The 17,698-nt window shown below is 40.4% G+C and overlaps 1 protein-coding gene across 1 annotated transcript; it reads right to left on the minus strand.

The window, feature by feature from the left end:
- Window positions 1-1,070: 1,070 nt before the first annotated feature.
- LOC122129333 lies at window positions 1,071-11,380 on the minus strand. The gene is made up of 6 exons (XM_042704326.1): window positions 11,297-11,380; window positions 10,712-10,798; window positions 4,023-4,128; window positions 3,742-3,810; window positions 3,578-3,668; window positions 1,071-1,475 (listed from the first exon to the last, which is right to left on the minus strand). Exons 2-6 carry the CDS (start codon window positions 10,788-10,790, stop codon window positions 1,071-1,073), a joined length of 750 nt encoding a protein of 249 aa, XP_042560260.1. The 5' UTR covers window positions 10,791-10,798; window positions 11,297-11,380.
- Between the last annotated feature and the right edge of the window lie 6,318 nt (window positions 11,381-17,698).

The raw sequence follows: 17,698 nt of genomic DNA on the forward strand, positions 1-17,698 counted from the left end.
TTGCATAATGAGTGATCAAATTCAAAACATCATCGGCAGACCTGACTTCATAACAATGTTTAAGAATCTCCTTCATCTTTTCCCTGTCTGCTTTGGTCTTTATCGTTCCTTCAGGATCTTCAGCGTTTCTCCAGGTCTCAACCCAATCTGGTGGTAGATTTTCACGTGGCGCCATTAAGACATATTCAAAATTATTTGAAATTTCAGGGCGATTTAGCTTATTTATCAAATCTGGTCCTCCTCGATCTGCAAAAAAGGCCCATGCCAAACTCTCAAGGACATCAGTGTGGGGCTGGCGCACATTTTGATCGACACATCTCATTGGTTCAGATGGCTGGGTTTTTTGAGACTCACTACCACCCAAAAAGTTTTTCTCGTCTGAAAAAGTCTCCGTTCCTTTGCTGTTGGACTGGATTTTGACAGCTGTCTTGCCATCTTCACTCAGCCAAGCAATCACTTTCTTGCTGCTGTCTTTGTGCCTTCTAATCAGTCCACTGGGTGTGATCTCCACTGTTACCTTCTCCCCAGAATTACTCACTTCCAAAATGGAGCTCCTCAAATGAAGCTCTGTGTCGACAGACCTTGCATGGAGCTCCTTCAGCAAAGTACTGATGAAGGATTCATCCGAGCCAACTTCACAGGCCACAACACTGGTGGTTTTAATCTCCCCTCCCACCCTTGGCATTCGCGAGGCGATCTCAGCCACTTCCTCTGACCGGTACCCAGCCAGTCTCATTTCTCCATCGCTGTCTTTCTTTCCGTGACCAACCAGAACCAGTCGGCTCTCAGGCGACAAACGTAAGGGATCTCCTTTGATTAATTTGGGACGACCGTTCTGATCCAACATGTACACGGAGCTCACTGTGGGGTGTTTCTCGTACAGGAAGGTGGCAGCTTCTCGTACCACAGGGTTGTCTTCCATTATTAGGATGCTCTGTGCATCATACTGGGTTGTGCGATCCATTCCTTGCTGTGAGATTTTGGGAGTGTACTTGACAGTTAAGTCAGCTCGATCAAGTATCTGGTAGTCATGTTTGTCAGTTTCCAAGACGGCACTAAGTTCATGCGTTTTAAATACTCTCATGAAGTTCCTCTGAAAAGAGATGCTCGTGTTTGCCATCGATAGAGAAAAGAGATGCAGTCTTAAGCTCTGTCTGAAGCAGTATTGTGGCCAGTATTGAACCACCATGATCAGAAACACTACTGCCGTCCTCTGAGGTCCGACCAAATATCCTCACTACTGTGTCCCTGCGAACCTTCATGAGGCATGAGTCATTGAATAGGCAGGCTTGGCCAAACTTCATGGAGTTCAAAGGGTCCTTTAAGTATTCCTCTTCTGCTCTCTGTAGCGTTTCTGCCTCCTCGTCCATCATAAGGAGAACTTTGTTTTGATAGTTGGATGATAATTCAGATGCAGACAGCAGAACATCCTGAAGCTTCTGTCCCTCGACATGTGCCAGAAAACCTTTAAAGTCCTGTGACAAAAATTTGAAAAATATGTTTGTAAAGTTATTTGAGGACATATATCACAATTGTATTTAGCCCTTATGTTATAATTGTAAAAGACTAAAGAAAGACCACATTGTTATTTTATTGGACCAACACTATAAATCAGATTATGGTCCACAGCACAATCTAAATAAATGTTCCATCTGTGTTTTGAAACACCAGCAATTTCTTAAGATTCCTTGCTATGTGTACAAATCTAACTGGAATTGCACAACTTGGCCTGTATTCACAAATAGTGATGGGAATCGAGAACCGGTTCTTGTTGAGAACCGAGATGAAAAGATGACCACAGGGCCACGTGCAATGCTTGCAAAATGTCTTTTTCGTCAAAGGGGGGAAATAATACCAATATGCAGAAACATTTGTCGACACAGCATGCAATAACTTTGCAGGAATGTCACGTTTTCGATGCGCTACGGGGTGACGATAACGTGAATGAAACTCAACCAAGCATCTGTTAATATCGAAGGTAAACTAAACTTCCACAAATTAGACCAGCGAGGGATCCCCATTTGATTAAATTATTTTCCAGGCTCCAAGCAGTTTAGATGTTTTATTTCAAAAATTGAATGAAACCCATTACCAAATCAGTCGTACATTCTGTTACCTATGGTTGGAATTATAGTCAAAACTATAATTTTTTCTTTCTAGGGACTCCCTGGCACCCCATCAAGGAAAATGATCCCTATGCTATGGGTCTCTGGACCCCACTTTTAGAGTTTGTTGACCTATTTTTAGGTTTGTTTTTGGTTATTTAAAATAAGTAAATTTATACATCATCTATTCAGAGAATGTTAATAAACCCGTTTGTACTCTTTTTTTTCCTTTGCCCAACGAGAATCAATAAGAGAATCGACTAGGAATCGGAATCGCTAAAATCTTATCAATTCCCATCCCTATTCACAAAGCATTTTATCTTACCACTACCACTATTATTACAAATTTTCTTGTAGGTTTTCAAGGTTACAAACTTCCAAGGTGTATTTGCCATAAGATTGACGAAGACTGATCAAACTTTTTGACGTGAGATTAATTGATTGGGATGTTAGCCTGAGACGAGACTGAGGGCATCAGGGAAACCTACAAATCTCTGTGAGACAGGGATGACGCAGATAAGGTTACAGCCTACGTCCAGCTCGACAGCTGCCTTGCCTCCTTCTGTCTCTTTTAGCTCTCGCCAACAAGACAGTCTGAGATTAACTCTTTTTCAGTCTCTGCTTGTTCTCTTCCCCACTTCTTCTGATGTCTTCCTTGGTTTTCTTCGTCACCTCTGCCATGATGTCCATACAGGGAATGCTGCGCTAGCTACCTCTTATAGCTAGCAAATGGGTCTAGTTGTTGTGTGAGGTGGTGCCATAAAGCATTATGTGTTTATCGTGAGAAGTCTCGCGCCCTGTAGCCCAAAGTGCAATATCAGTCAGTGTACCACCGAAATTATTTTGAAGCTGTTAGAGGTCCTGTGGGTGTTGGACTGTCTTGTGGTGAATTGTTGTGAATATGCCTTTAAGGTAAAATTGTTACATAATGTTGCTTTAAGATGCTTTGTGAATACAGACCAAGACGTCCGCAGTTTTACATTTTTGAGAGTGGACTCTTCTCTGTTGCTTGGGCAGTGTGAGTTCAGTAACAAAGGCATAAAGGATTCCTGTAACATTTTTGTTAACATTTGCTGTACTGTTTTGGAACAGACATGATGTACAGTTTTTTCCATGCCAAAGAAGTCTGGACATAAAATAGGTTTCCCTTATTGGAATCTTAAAATACCTATGGAATTGGAAGCATTTTATTAGAAAAACATGAATTGTAACACAGCATAAGCAAAACAGAGAACAGAAACAAATACAAATCTGGGGTAAAACTACACAATTACACTGTTTTATTCTATTTCCTATTTCTCTATTTTGTTTTATTTTCCTTATAGAAATAAATTGGGCAAAATCCATGTTCCTTCAACTAAAAGAGGATATTACAGGAAATAATAAAAAAATGTTAGCTGGGTGGTTAGTCATGACAACCACCCTCTTTCGTAAGTGAAGCCACTGTGGGTACTTGTTGTTTATGTTCCTACCTGTTCCTTTTGGAGAAGGCACTGTGGCAAATCCTGGCAACCTTTCAAATCTTCAAATATGTCCTTCTCTGTCGTTTTATACTGCAAAACACTATAGAACACAAGCATACATGTTAAGTATTTTAAATCTGTAATCACATTTCTAAGGGAGTATCCAGTTTTACCTTTCAGGAGCAGATAACCGACGGGCTCCAATACGTCCCAGGAACATTGCTGACCTGAGCAAAGGGATGCTGTGGCAAAAAGAGAGAACAATTGTCACTATGCATTTTCCCTGAGTCGTATTCTTTTACCACTATTTACTGTTATGTAACATTGCTTTATTATAGCAATGCTTTCATTTATCAGAAGGAATGTCCTGAAGAGGCATCAAATGAAAATAATATGTGTGTATGATATCAATATACAGTATGTACGTGTATAGAAACGTTTGGTAAAGGTTTACTTTGTGTCAGGTGTGGCCTCGTGGGTAATCTGGTCATGAAGTCCCTTCAGCCTGTGAAGAGAGAGCAGGCTTGCTGGCAGCTCCTCCCAGTCCTCCTCTGTCAACTCTGTGGAGACCATGGAGGTAATGTATAGAAATTGAGAGTGACAGGCTACTACTCCCATTTATTTCCATGGCCAATGCTAACCTAGATATTTCAACTCAGGAAGTACGAAATTGACTGCCGACATTTTGGCTGAACACCACATTCAAACTACCGACTGGCTGACCTAGTCGCTAGATCCCTCCAAAGTATCTCCCTCGCCACAAGGCCCTATCTCTTCTTTTCAGCTCCACAGCATCTTCATCTCAATATACAGTATGTCATGTCATACTTACAGTGTAATACAATAGTATTAATAGTTCTGTGTTTTTGGCGATGCATACTGGCCATTTTTGCGATAGCAGTACTAGATAGCTCCTGGTTAATGAGGTCAGTTCCTTTGTTCAGCCATGTTATGTTTAGTGAAAGCATTGTTTGTGTCTGTCTTTTATATCTCTGGCATCTGTTCGTCTTAGGCCTTGGAGAAGCTTTGCTTGTAAATTATGTTCTTTATCAAGAACTACTGCAGAAGGATGGCATCCACCCCTCCTGGGAGGGTGCTAGACTCCTCTCTCAAAACTTAATACACCACCTAGCCCAAACCTACTACTGACAACCCAAAATTAGCACTGGAAAGGCAGACCACACTAACTTTGGCTGCACCAGTAACAACTCTTTGCCCATATTAAACCATATACAAACGGTATCTATACCCAGAACGTACAAACCCAACGCAAATCACACTAAAAGAAGTATCATCAGGAAAATCTAATAAAGATACAAACCTTATCAGCACACAATGAAACTTGTACAATCCTAAAACTGGGGCCTTATTAACATTCGGTCCTTACATCAAAAGGTGCACTTATAAATGAGCTGATAACGGACAACAACATTCAAATACTTTTCCTAACTGAAACCTGGCTAAAACCAGATGAATTCCTAGCCTTAAATGAGTCCACCCCTCCAAGTCATGTTAACTGTCACATCCCCCGCAGCACAGGGCGTGGAGGTGGAGTAGCTACAATTTCCCTCGCTAACCTATGTATTTCCCCAGACCTAAATTTAAATTTGCATCATTTGAAGTCCTCGTACTTCATCTTATGCATCCAAACTCAAAAGCCACTCAGCCGGTCACTCTCGTGACACTATATAGACCACCAGGCCCCTACACTGAATTTTTATCTGAATTTTCCGACTTCCTATCCGCCCTGGTTGTAAACTCTGATAAAATCCTCATAGTGGGAAGATTTTAATATCCACATGGATAATGAAAATATAGCCTTAACAATTGCATTCCAATCACTAATAGATCTATCGGGTTTCTCACAACATGTAAACACACCAACTCACCACCATAATCACACCATTGACCTTGTATTAACACATGGCCTAGAAATTGACCGCCCTCTAGTTCTACCTCAAAATACTGCCCTTTCAGATCACCACCTAATACATTCAACATGAAATTAGATCTCCGTCCAACAACGGAATTAACCTACTTCTACAGCCGCTGTCTATCCGACAGGACTACAGCAGAATTCATATCAAAACTACCAGTCGCTCTTGCCACAGCTCCTACCACTGGCAAAGTAAATGACGTACGCACACCCCCACCCCATATCGACCTACTAACGGATGGCGTCATACATGCGCTCCACTCAACCCTTGACGCTGTTGCGCCACTAAAAAAGAGAATAAGAAAACTGAAAAGACTGGCCCCATGGTACACTGATCAGACTCGTGCACTTAAACAAACCACACGAAAACTAGAAAAAAAATGGTACTCCACCAAACTTGAGGTATTCCACCTGGCATGGAAGGATAGTCTTCTAAGCTATAAACGAGTACTTTCTGAGGCAAAATCGGCTTACTATTCTTCATTGATTGACAATAATAAAAACAACCCAAAGTTCCTATTTAACACCATTTCTAGGCTAACAAAAAACCACAATACAATCGAACATTCTGTTCCCATAAGCTTTAGTGGTAATGATTCATGACCTTTTTCAATAACAAAATTCTAACAATAAGAGAACAAATTCATAGTCTCCTCCTTACACCTCTTCCAAAATGCCCTATGGCTATGGCAACACCCCTAAACCTGGTGCTTCTCCTTGAATCCTTCGCACCCATTGACCTCCCCTGAACTAAACTCCCTGATCCTCTCATCTAAATCATCGACGTGCCTACTAGACCCTATCCCCACAAAACTTCTTAAACATGCACTATCGTTATTAAGTGAGACATTACTTAATGTAATGAATAATTCACTAATTTCCGGATACGTCCCCAAATCATTTAAAATAGCAGTGATCAAACCAATCTCTCAAAAAACCTAACCTTGATCCTGATAATCTAGCTTAACTATAGACCCATATCTAACCTCCCCTTCTTGGTCAAAAATACTTGAAAAAATAGTAGCTAAGCACTTACTTCCTTTCTACACCAAAACAAAATCGAAGAAACCCTCCAATCTGGCTTTAGAGCCCACCACAGCACTGAAACGGCCTTAGTCAAGTCCTGAATGACCTACTAATCTCATCCGATCATGGGTGCACCTCAATACTAGTTCTCCTAGACCTTAGTGCCGCTTCGACACTATAGATAACCATATCCTATTACAGAGACTACCTCTCTGATCGCCATCAATTCGTTCACGTCCATGAGAAGTCATCCAATCACACTAGAGTAAGTTACGGTGTTCCCCAAGGCTCTGTCCTCGGACCACTGCTCTTTTCCCTTTACATGCTACCCTTAGGTGCTGTCATAAGGAACCATGGCATTAACTTCCACTGCTATGCTGATGACACCCAACTCTACCTATCCATGAAACCTGATGAAATTGTACATTTACCCAAGATAGAAACTTGCCTGCAAGATGTAAAATCTTGGATGGCTAACAACTTCCTGCTCCTCAACTCTGATAAAACTGAGGTTATGCTTGTAGGCCCCGATCAATTGAGAATGAACACTATCTAGCCATCTATCCACACTCGATGGCATCCCAACACCCAATACTAGCATCAAAAACCTTGGTGTAACTATCAACCAAGACCTCCTATTTGACTCACACATAAAACAGATCTCAAAGAACATCATTTTTCATTTACGCAATATTGCCAAAATTAGAAAAAGTCCTATCCCTCCAAGATGCAGAAAAACTAATCCACGCATTTATTACTTCCCGACTAGATACTGCAATGCTCTCCTGTCCGGATGCAGCATCAACTCAATAAAGAGCCTCAAACTTATACAGAACGCTGCTGCCCGTACACTCACCAGAACTAAAAAATATGAGCAGCATCTCACGCTGTACTTGGCCTCTCTGCATTGGCTCCCTGTCAAAAGTAGAATTTGATTTCAAAGTACTCCTGCTAACATACAAAGCCCTAAATGACCTGCTCCAAACTACCTTAAGGAACTAGTTGTCCCCTACTGCCCTCTAAGACCGCTCCGTTCCCAGAGTGCAGGCCTCCTTGTAATTCCAAGAATATCAAAAACCACAGTAGGAGGCAGAGCCTTTAGCTAACCGAGCCCCCCTCCTCTGGAACAATCTCCCTGCCTCCATCCGAGATGCCAGACACCCTACCTATATTCAAATCAAGACTAAAGACATTCCTCTTTAGTGCATCCTATAGCCATAAGTAATTGCGTCAACAAACCCATCACTGCTGGGCCAGCCAGTCAGCAAGCATAACTAGACATAACTGAACACATAAGAAAAAAAAAAATGTATATCACTGGGCTACAGACAGCGTATGTTGTACCCTGCAACCCTAACAAAGCTTACGACTAAAATCTCCATATGTACCAACCCAAACTAATTGCTAAATGGCAGCATAACTAAAACATAACTAATGCTAAACCAAACTAAATGCCAAACCAAACTAAATGCTAAATGCCAGAATAGCTAAACACATCTAAAACACATGCAATACCCCCCTAATCAACATAACTGGGCTACAGACAGCGTTTGTTGTACCGTGAAGGAGTGCGGAAGATCCCGGGTACAGCACACGGCGCGTATTGCCGACTGTCACCAGTCAACTAAATACTAAATAAAATCCCATACACCCAGCCAGGCAGCCTCTCTCTCTCTCTCTCTCCCTCTCCCTCTCCTTTCTTATCACATTGCTAATGCCTATAATAACCCACTCACTCTGTTCTTTTTCTTTCTCTCCTAATCTAGACTATCTTCGCCATGTCTACCTGCAGAAACCCTCGACCAATTGCACCCACCGCCACCGCACTGCCGTACACTTACTCTACCTCATACCCTATTGCTAGCATTTATATACACTATATAATATTGCCACCATCGACATGTTTCTCTGTTCCTACTCCCCTTACCCCTGTAATAGTAACCCTATCAGCACAGTGTATATCCACTAAACTGGTCTTGTCTGTATCATGTATTTACCACTGGATGTCTGTATATATATTATGTACATCTACCAAATGCAGGCTATGTACAACACCTGTTGTTTCCCTTCCCCTTCTTCCACACAACCCTTCCCCCTTCCTATCTCCACCCGGCCGACCTCAAGCAGATGGGTTCCCCCTTATGTGCCGTGGTTCTGCTTAAGGTTCCTTCCTGACTAACAGGGAGTTTTTTCTTGCCCGTGTTGCCATTGTGCTTGCACTAAGGGGGTTTCAGGCTCTGGGCTCTGTAAAGCGCCTAGAGACAATTGTATTGTTATGGCGCTATAAAAATAAAATTGAATTGAATTGAATTGAATTGAATCAAAATCTCATAACCTTGTGTACTTGTAATAGTTGTGTTTTTATAACTATTTGTGAGGCTGTGTAAATCAAGCAGCTCAGCAATGCATTTGCCATGTTGTTATACTAGCTAGTTGCAGGCGCTATATGCTGTAGTTCGTTAACTCAAGGATGTTGTAGAAACATACTGTGAACTGGACAAAATCCATGTTCCTACAACTCAAAGAGAATGTTTCAGGAAATAATAAAAAATGGTTAGCTGGGTGGTTACTCATGTAGGTGTAGCCACATTAATCACAGCAAATTGTGCAATAAAGTAGTTCATTTTTTTTAATCGATTTACATCACTTTTTAAACTTCTACTTACATCAACACATGATGTCACCAGTACTGATTAACTGATTAATTATGCAGTCCCAGCTGGATCTTGGGAGGGTTTGTTGTGATTGTTGCAGCCAAAAGTGACTGAATTTATTGCCATTTTGTTGCTTATCAATTATATAAGATGCATAGAACATATATGCATAGAAGATGCACAGAACACTCATGTACATAGTGTATACTATACATAGACTCAGTGGTTTTCAAACTTTTTGTGCCCAAGGCACACCAAAGGGCAAGCCAAAATCTCAAGGCACACTTGTATTCATATCCGTGCAAAATAACCTCTATAACACGTGTTATCACTCTGTAAACATTCATTTTTAGTTACTAATGCCAAATAAAATTTGACAAACAACTATATTACTCATGAAATATTTACCAACAAAATAATTCAAGAATTCATTTTAAAGTTTGTAAAATTGCATCAAAGCAGCAACATACACATTTAAACCAGGTCAGGTCACAACATTTTAAATGAGGCAATGGAACTGAAAAGAGGGAGACAGAAAAGTGTGTGTGTGTTTGTGTGTGTGTGAGAGAGCGAGAGAGAGAGACTGTAGGTTAAGCGAAAAATAATTTGTATTGATAATAACGAGTATAGAACAGTGCAACATGACATGTCTGTGAGTTGTTTAAATGCCTGTGCTTTATGGAGAGGCTGGGCTGAGAGACCACAATGCAGGTAGTGTGGACCCTGGATGTTTCATGGTTTACAATCGTTTCCAATTTCATGGTTGTATTACCAACAACAAATGTAGGCTATTAGTTTCGGGCTTTGAGGTTGTCCTTTGTACCTCTGTACGTACCTGTACCTCTGAAGTAACGTTAACGCTAGCTAGTAGGCTACGCAAGCCGCTATCGTTGTCTGACAGGACTAGAGCTATCGTCACATTCTTTGCGCGTCTGTGTGCTGCGAGCTGTTCAAACACGCCAACAAGTTCATTCACTTGTATGGTATGTGCCACCAAGGCTGATATTTTGTTACAAATCTTACTGTCGTTAAGCCATCAATGCTGATATTTTATTGCAAAAAAGTCACCCGCCAAAGTGTTGGGTGGCTTCCGAAACTTTTTAAACGCCAAATGAAAAATCTACACGCATTTGGCGCTTGTTCATTTCGGACCTTGAGGGTAGCCTGCTTATATAATTTGCCTCGGTAGCCTATTGGGAAATGAGTGCGTATAAAGTAGCCTACTGATATAGTAAATACAAAAAATATTCATAACTACTATAGTTGTATATTGCAATAATAATGTATGACTGTCACAAAATCCCACTGCACACCTGGACAAAATACCACGGCACACCGTTTGGGAACCAATTAGCTGATTATTTCAGTTAATTTAGTATCAATGCCTTATGCCACGAATGTTATTATTATCCAGTACTAATAGTAACACTAATAATAATAATAATAATAACAATAATAAATGACCCACAGAGAGAAGTGGTCCAGTATTGTGTAATAGAAGGAAAGAGCAGTGTCAGGGTGTCTTACCAAACTCCACTGTCTGGAGCGCGAGACACACAAGCAGCAGTAGCCACAAAGCCCTCCAGCGCTCTGTCTGTCCAGCCATGGCTGCGTCTGTTTACCAAACAAGCACAGATTTACCACAGCAATATACTCCTACTTACTCCAAGGTCAGCAATTCACAGTACATCACTACACATTGATGTTGTAGCAGATATTGTACAAAATGATTTCCATTACAAGCTTAGTTGCGTACACTAAACATCAGTAAATGTGCTACTTGGGAATCAAACCTATGACCAGTAAATGTTGTTAGCATCTCACTCTGACCGGGTCACAGAAACACAAATAAGAATGCTACATTTCAAGACAATTATCTTTTAATTATGCCAACACACCACTACATTTATTATTAAGTAATGTCACATTGTAATGTCAAGTTTTTGTGGCGATTGCAAGAATATACAATAATACATAATACAATATATATATATATATATATATATATATATATATATAAACAACGACCACAACAAAACAACATCCACAACAGTAATCTCCATCATGAATGATGGTAGTAACTAATAAACACTACTTCTGCCAATTACCTACCGCAGAGCCCGAGATCCGTCAGAAGAGTGAAACAATATCTTCTCCGCTCTCAGCTTTTACATGAGCAAGGAAGCACACTGCTATTTCATGCAACAGTTATTGCAATCCATGCAACTATTAGTTTTAGTTTTAGTTTTAGGGGAAATGCATATATTTTGTGAGGGAAATGAGTAATTTGGAAGAAAAGAGGAACATCTTAGAGTTTCACTGATGGAAGAGAGAAGTAGGACTGTCGAACATGATGGGGTGGGGCACCTCTTATCATGCAATCTTTTGACATTTTGATGACACCACAGCATTGCCATAGTCAGAGCCAGTCACTGACCTAATACTCCTCAGGTAGCCTCGGGCAAATAAATATTAAAGCGTGGCCTGAAAGCTCAAGCAGTGGACATGGTCTACAGAGGTGATCACCGAGAGGAGAGTTACACCATAGACATGTCACTGTGTTGATCACCGAGAGGAGAGTTACACCATAGACATGTCACTGTGTTGATCACCGAGAGGAGAGTTACACCATAGACATGTCACTGTGGTGCTTGCGAAGAGAGAAAGACAGAAAGCAACGATAGTGTTACAGTCTTGCGTGTGTGTTAGGGCCAAGTGGTAGGCAGCTGGCAGTGTTGCTGCAGAGGAACTCCCACTGGATGCTTACCGTAGATCCAGGGACATATCTATGATTAGGGGAGTCATTTTAATATTAAATGTGTTTTATGATTTTATTTGTATGTTTTTACTTTAACAATAATCATAACTTATTTGGTTTATGATTCTAAATTATGGCTTCCTGAGGAAAACATAGTTTGATTAAATCAACTTTTTTGTTTGCTAATGCACTTAGCAAGAGTGTTGATTTGTCAGAACTCCAGGTTGCATATCTTCAAATATTTAAACAGCTGAGTGATCTCTGGCAGGGTCTGACCAGAGGAACCAACGAAAGCTCTTCTTACATTTCCACTACCACCTCGGACATTATCAATTAATCAATGTTTCGATCGAATGGCATCATCACTAAAACATGGTTTGACTCCTGACCCATCCAACCCACAGAAGATTAAATGCCACTGACAGCAAGACTTAAGATAAGGGCTGAGATATATTACAGCTCTAAGACTGAGCTCTCCCATATCCTTCATTCTGTCCAGTGGCAACGTGTATGTACAAGTGCGTTTCCTTGTAATAGGAAAATAAATAGGTTGTGTCCCTAGAATGAGGGTTGCCAATATTTCATGGAGAATGTTGAAATTTGAATTTGGTTTTGGATGGAAACCATTGAGCGCTTTTGTTATAAATGTAAAACACTAAAGAATGAATGCTTTTTTGGGGGGGGGGGACCAAAACTATAAATGAGATTATGGCCCACAGCAGAATCTAAATCAATGTTCCATCAGCATCAGCAATGCTACCACTGCCACTAGATTTACACATTTTATTGTTAATCATATTCGCCAAGCTGCTGAGACCAACCTTTACTAAGGAAACGTGAGAACTTCTCAGCTAAGAGAAGGGTTCGTTTTTTACTTCAGCTGACTTGATGGACAACGTGAACAGCCAGTCTCGGTCGGGGAGGAGTTGGAAAAGATGGCAGTCCAGTTTCTCCTTCCTATTATAGTTTACAACTAATGTGACTGACTGGGTGATTGGTCGATGTGTGACAGGTCTGTGCCGCCGAGTAGGCATGCACATAGCCTACAGCAAAGAACGATAAAGAAAGAAATATTTGACATTGGCTACAAATTAAATCATGATGAAATACGCTGGCTACAGACCAATTATCTTCACACCGTTTTCAAAAGGCATCTGTACTACGATAACACGTTTGTGTTGAATAGAGCTAGTTTATTTGCAGTGAGATCGGCATTGGTAGGTTGGGGAGGTATATCTACCTAAACATTAACATTATATGCATGACAAAAGACAAAACGATTTAGAATTCTGTTTTTTCTTTTTGTCTAGCTTGGGTTGCTATATAGTCACGTCAGTAAAAGTTTTCTTGGCATCAGCATCATTTCTCTACATTGTGTAATACCCACACTCAATGATTTACCCGAGTTTTTTTTAGCTGGTGGGAGTAAGATATGCACAATGGCATTCCTAGTTCCTCCTATAGCTTCTCTCTTTCTCCGTCCAGGAGGTTGCTGAGGTTGGGGGAGGGGTAGCAGTTGAACCTTCTGCCCCCACATCACTTCATCCTACGCCAATGCAAAGACCCTGGCCCACCTACGGTACATTACTTAAGCTATCGGCCATTAGAAGGGTTTTTACTGTATTCATTGGTAATCTTTATACTTGCTATTGGGGGGTTGGAGCTCTTGGTTTGTCTAGGAAAAGTGTTTAAAACTCCTCTTGACTGGTGATTCTTTCTTTTTTTTACTTTTCTTATGTCAGCAAAAAAAGGGAAGCATTTTAAAGAATTGTTTTCTTGGCAATGTTCCAAAAATACAGAACTGAAAGTTCATTACCTTGCCTGCAACCTTAAGTTCCTAGAACACTGGAACTGTTTTTGATTCAACACAGTCTTGTCAGTTTAAAGGCACAATGCTCCCCTCCCGGTCCAGGCCTGCTGTTGTAGGAGAGTGTCTCATTTGTACAGTATACATATATCACATATAATAACTATTAAAGGGAAAAGAAAGTGTTTTGTTTTATTTTGTTTCACATATAGTTTTCCTTTGCCAGTGTATGTGTAATCCAATCCATTTTGGAGATGCAGGCAAGTGTGAGATCCCATACAGGACGTTGAGAAAGCCTGGAGCAATCTTGTCTACTGCTGGTTCTCTTTATCTCTCCCTCAGACAGCGTAGGCATGAGCATTCTCCCCCCCCCCCCCCCCCCCCCCCCTCTCTCTCTCTCTCTTTCTCTCTCTCTCTCTCTCTCTCTCTCTCTCGCTCACTCATTTTGTGATGGCCAATTTCTTGGTGGGGCAGGCAGAGTTAGCCATCCTGAAATCCCATAGAGAGAAACAAATGAAGGTTGAGATATTGACATGATATCCATGTGTACAGTTTTTCTTACTTTTCTCAATGCCATGGCCACTTTTTCACTTGACACATGCATCATATCAGAAGACTATGTGAACTAAACTGTGGATACTTTTGCATTGCTTTGATACAAACTCTGTGCAATTACAGCAGATTTTGCAGACATTTCGATACACTGTTCAAAACCGGTAACTTTCAATTAAAGACCTAATTTTACATTTTTTAAATTGAGATCACTATAGATGGAAATATGCAGTATTTTAAGAGACAAATAAACAATACACTTGAAATAAAACAGATTATTCTGATTTTGGTGGAAACTTTATTCTGTTTTTGCTTTGTTTTGTTTGTTTCCAGCCTAGTTACCACCTATATGAAAGTGATAATACAGCACCTGCATTAAAATGTGCATGTATGTAGGGAAAATATAGATGTAGTTTTTATCCACTACTACTGCTGTATATGTGTCGTGGGCTATCAATGACAAAAAGTTACCCAAAACTGCAACTACTGTACTTACCAGACACCTTTATCCAAAGTGTCTTACAATGGCATCCTGCATTGCCCAGGAATTGAACCTATGACACCATTTTCCACACACAGTAAATGTACCACACTCAATAGTGTATATCTACAGTATTACAGTTTTTCTTGAATGCTTCTTGAATACACATTTAGCGAATCATGGGTCAACTTAATCTAATGCTCACTTCTTCTTTGCACAGCAAGAGTCTTCTCTGGCGAATGGGTTAACTATTTCTCATTGCTTTCACACAATTTTCTTTGAGTTTTAACACTTTTCAAAACTGTCAACACACTTCTCAGAGATAGACACAAAACCTAATTGAATAACCATGTAAACACATTGCAGACACTTAGTAGCAGCCTACTGAAACTGCTCTCTATATTCTAAATATCGTCAGCTCCTGTATGAAATCTCCGTGCACAATAGTTCTCAACCTATACAAGAGGTCAATAGATTGAAGTTGATACCAAGCATGGATCGGGGACGGCCGCCACCAACAACCTCAACAAAGACTAGGACGAAGACAAGGAAGAGGCCGTGGTAAAGGTAGAGGGGCCCCTGTCAGGGGACGTGGCATAAGTGTAAGATGCTGTACTGTAATGAAATTAGGGCAACAGTCATTGATCACGTAGTTACAGTTTTTCTCAATTGTTTTCAAACATTTAGCGAATCATGGGTCAACTTAATCTAATGCTCACATCTTCTTTGCACAGCAAGAGTCTTCTCTGGCGAATGGGTTAACTATTTCTCATTGCTTTCACACAAATTTCTTTGAGTTTTAACACACTTTTCAAAACAGTTAACACACTTCTCAGAGAAAGACACGAAACCTAATTGAATAACCATGTCAACACATTGCAAACACCTAGTAGCAGCCAACTGAAACTGCTCTCTATATTCTAAATATCATCAGCACCTGTGTGAACTCTCTGTGCACAACTAATCAAGTAGTTTCAACCTCTAAAAGAGGTAAAAAGATTGAAGTTGATACCAAGCATGGATCGAGGAGGCCGCCACCAACAACCTCAGCAAGGACTAGGACGAGGACAAGGAAGAGGTCGTGGTAGGGTAGAGGGGCCCCTGTCAGGGGACGTGGCGTTCGTGTAAGATGCTCTAATGAAATTACAGTAGGGCAACAGTCATTGATCACGTAGTCAATCATGACCTCTCCATGAGAGAGGCTGGCCAAAGGGTTCAGCCAAACCTGAGGCGTCATACTGTGGCATCAATTGTTTGTAAGTTCGGCAATGACAATGACACTTTGCTGGCCTTTGCAGTCAATTTACTGTACTGTGTTTCACTGTATTTGCACTCTTGGCAACAACCATTTCTATACTTTTGTAAAGTGTGTTGCCACAATACAATGCAGTACTGTAGTTTCACTGAAGTGATTTACAACATATACGGTAGAATTCTGATTACTGTATATTTACAGTATTTACAGCCTATTGCACTATTTTTACAGAATCAACACACTGGCCCACACTGGTGGCAGGGGGAGAATGTTCACTGCAGAACAGATTTGACCTTTTTACTGTAAATTGAAACCTGTCATTTTGACTACTTACAGTATATACATGTAATGTGGAAAAATTACTGCAATAAATATTTTTGTGTCAGAATCTTTGCCATTTTGTACACAGTAGAACAAATGTAAATCAATGGTGTTGACAGGTCCTTGTTTAGAATATCTTTTACATGTATAGTATTTAGCAATACAAAAACAGAACAACAATATTTTTCTGTATACAAATTTTCAGATTTCAAATACTTTCTGACAGTATATTGTCAAGAGTGCTCAGTACAAAACCCAAATTGTAGTATGTTGTCAGTGGTAAAATAGTCAATACTGTGAGGGTGTTGCACAAAAGTTGAAGTGATGGTTTCAGAGGTTGATATTGATAGCTGTAGTTTGAGTTTTGTTATCCATTGTTAAATAAATGAGAAAACATACATTTTCAATTGAGCAAAATTGTAGGTTTTGATGGAAATGTTTGGTTTTGATGGGTGTGTGATAAGTTTTGAGAAGGTGGTGTCATTCTGCAAACATCATAAAGTGTTTTGGTCATTTCAGCTTCTGTTAAGGGCTGTGTTTGAGCTGTTTTGCAAAAGTAAACAGTGAATGGAAAAATGTGCCAAAGCAATTGAGAAAAACTGTAATCATGACCTCTCCATGAGAGAGGCTGGCCAAAGGGTTCAGGGTTGTAATATGTTGTCAGTGGTAAAACAATCAATACTGTGAGGGTGCTGCACAAAAGTTGAAGTGCTGGTTGCAGAGGTTGATATTGATAGCTGTAGCTTGAATTTTGTTATCCATTGTTACAGTTTTTCTCGATTGCTTACACACATTTAGCGAATCATGGGTCAACTTAATCTAATGCTCACATCTTCTTTGCACAGCAAGAGTCTTCTCTGGTGAATGGGTTAAATATTTCTCATTGCTTTCACACAAATTTCTTTGAGTTTTAACACACTTTTCAAAACAGTTTACACACTTCTCAGAGAAAGACACGAAACCTAATTGAATAACCATGTCAACACATTGCAGACACATAGTAGCAGCCTACTGAAACTGCTCTCTATATTCTAAATATCATCAGCACCTGTGTGAACTCTCTGTGCACAACTAATCAAGTAGTTCTTAAACTCTAAAAGAGGTCAATAGATTGATTTTGATACCAAGCATGGATCGAGGAGGCCGCCACCAACAACCTCAGCAAGGACTAGGACGAGGACAAGGAAAGGGCCGTGGTAGAGATAGAGGGGCTCCTGTCAGGGGACGTGGCATTCGTGTAAGATGCTCTAATGAAATTAGGGCAACAGTCATTGATCACGTAGTCAATCATGACCTCTCCATGAGAGAGGCTGGCCAAAGGGTTCGGCCAAACCTGAGCC

The sequence above is a fragment of the Clupea harengus genome, unplaced genomic scaffold, assembly GCF_900700415.2.
Source record: "Clupea harengus unplaced genomic scaffold, Ch_v2.0.2, whole genome shotgun sequence".
Classification (NCBI taxonomy): Eukaryota; Metazoa; Chordata; class Actinopteri; order Clupeiformes; family Clupeidae; genus Clupea; species Clupea harengus.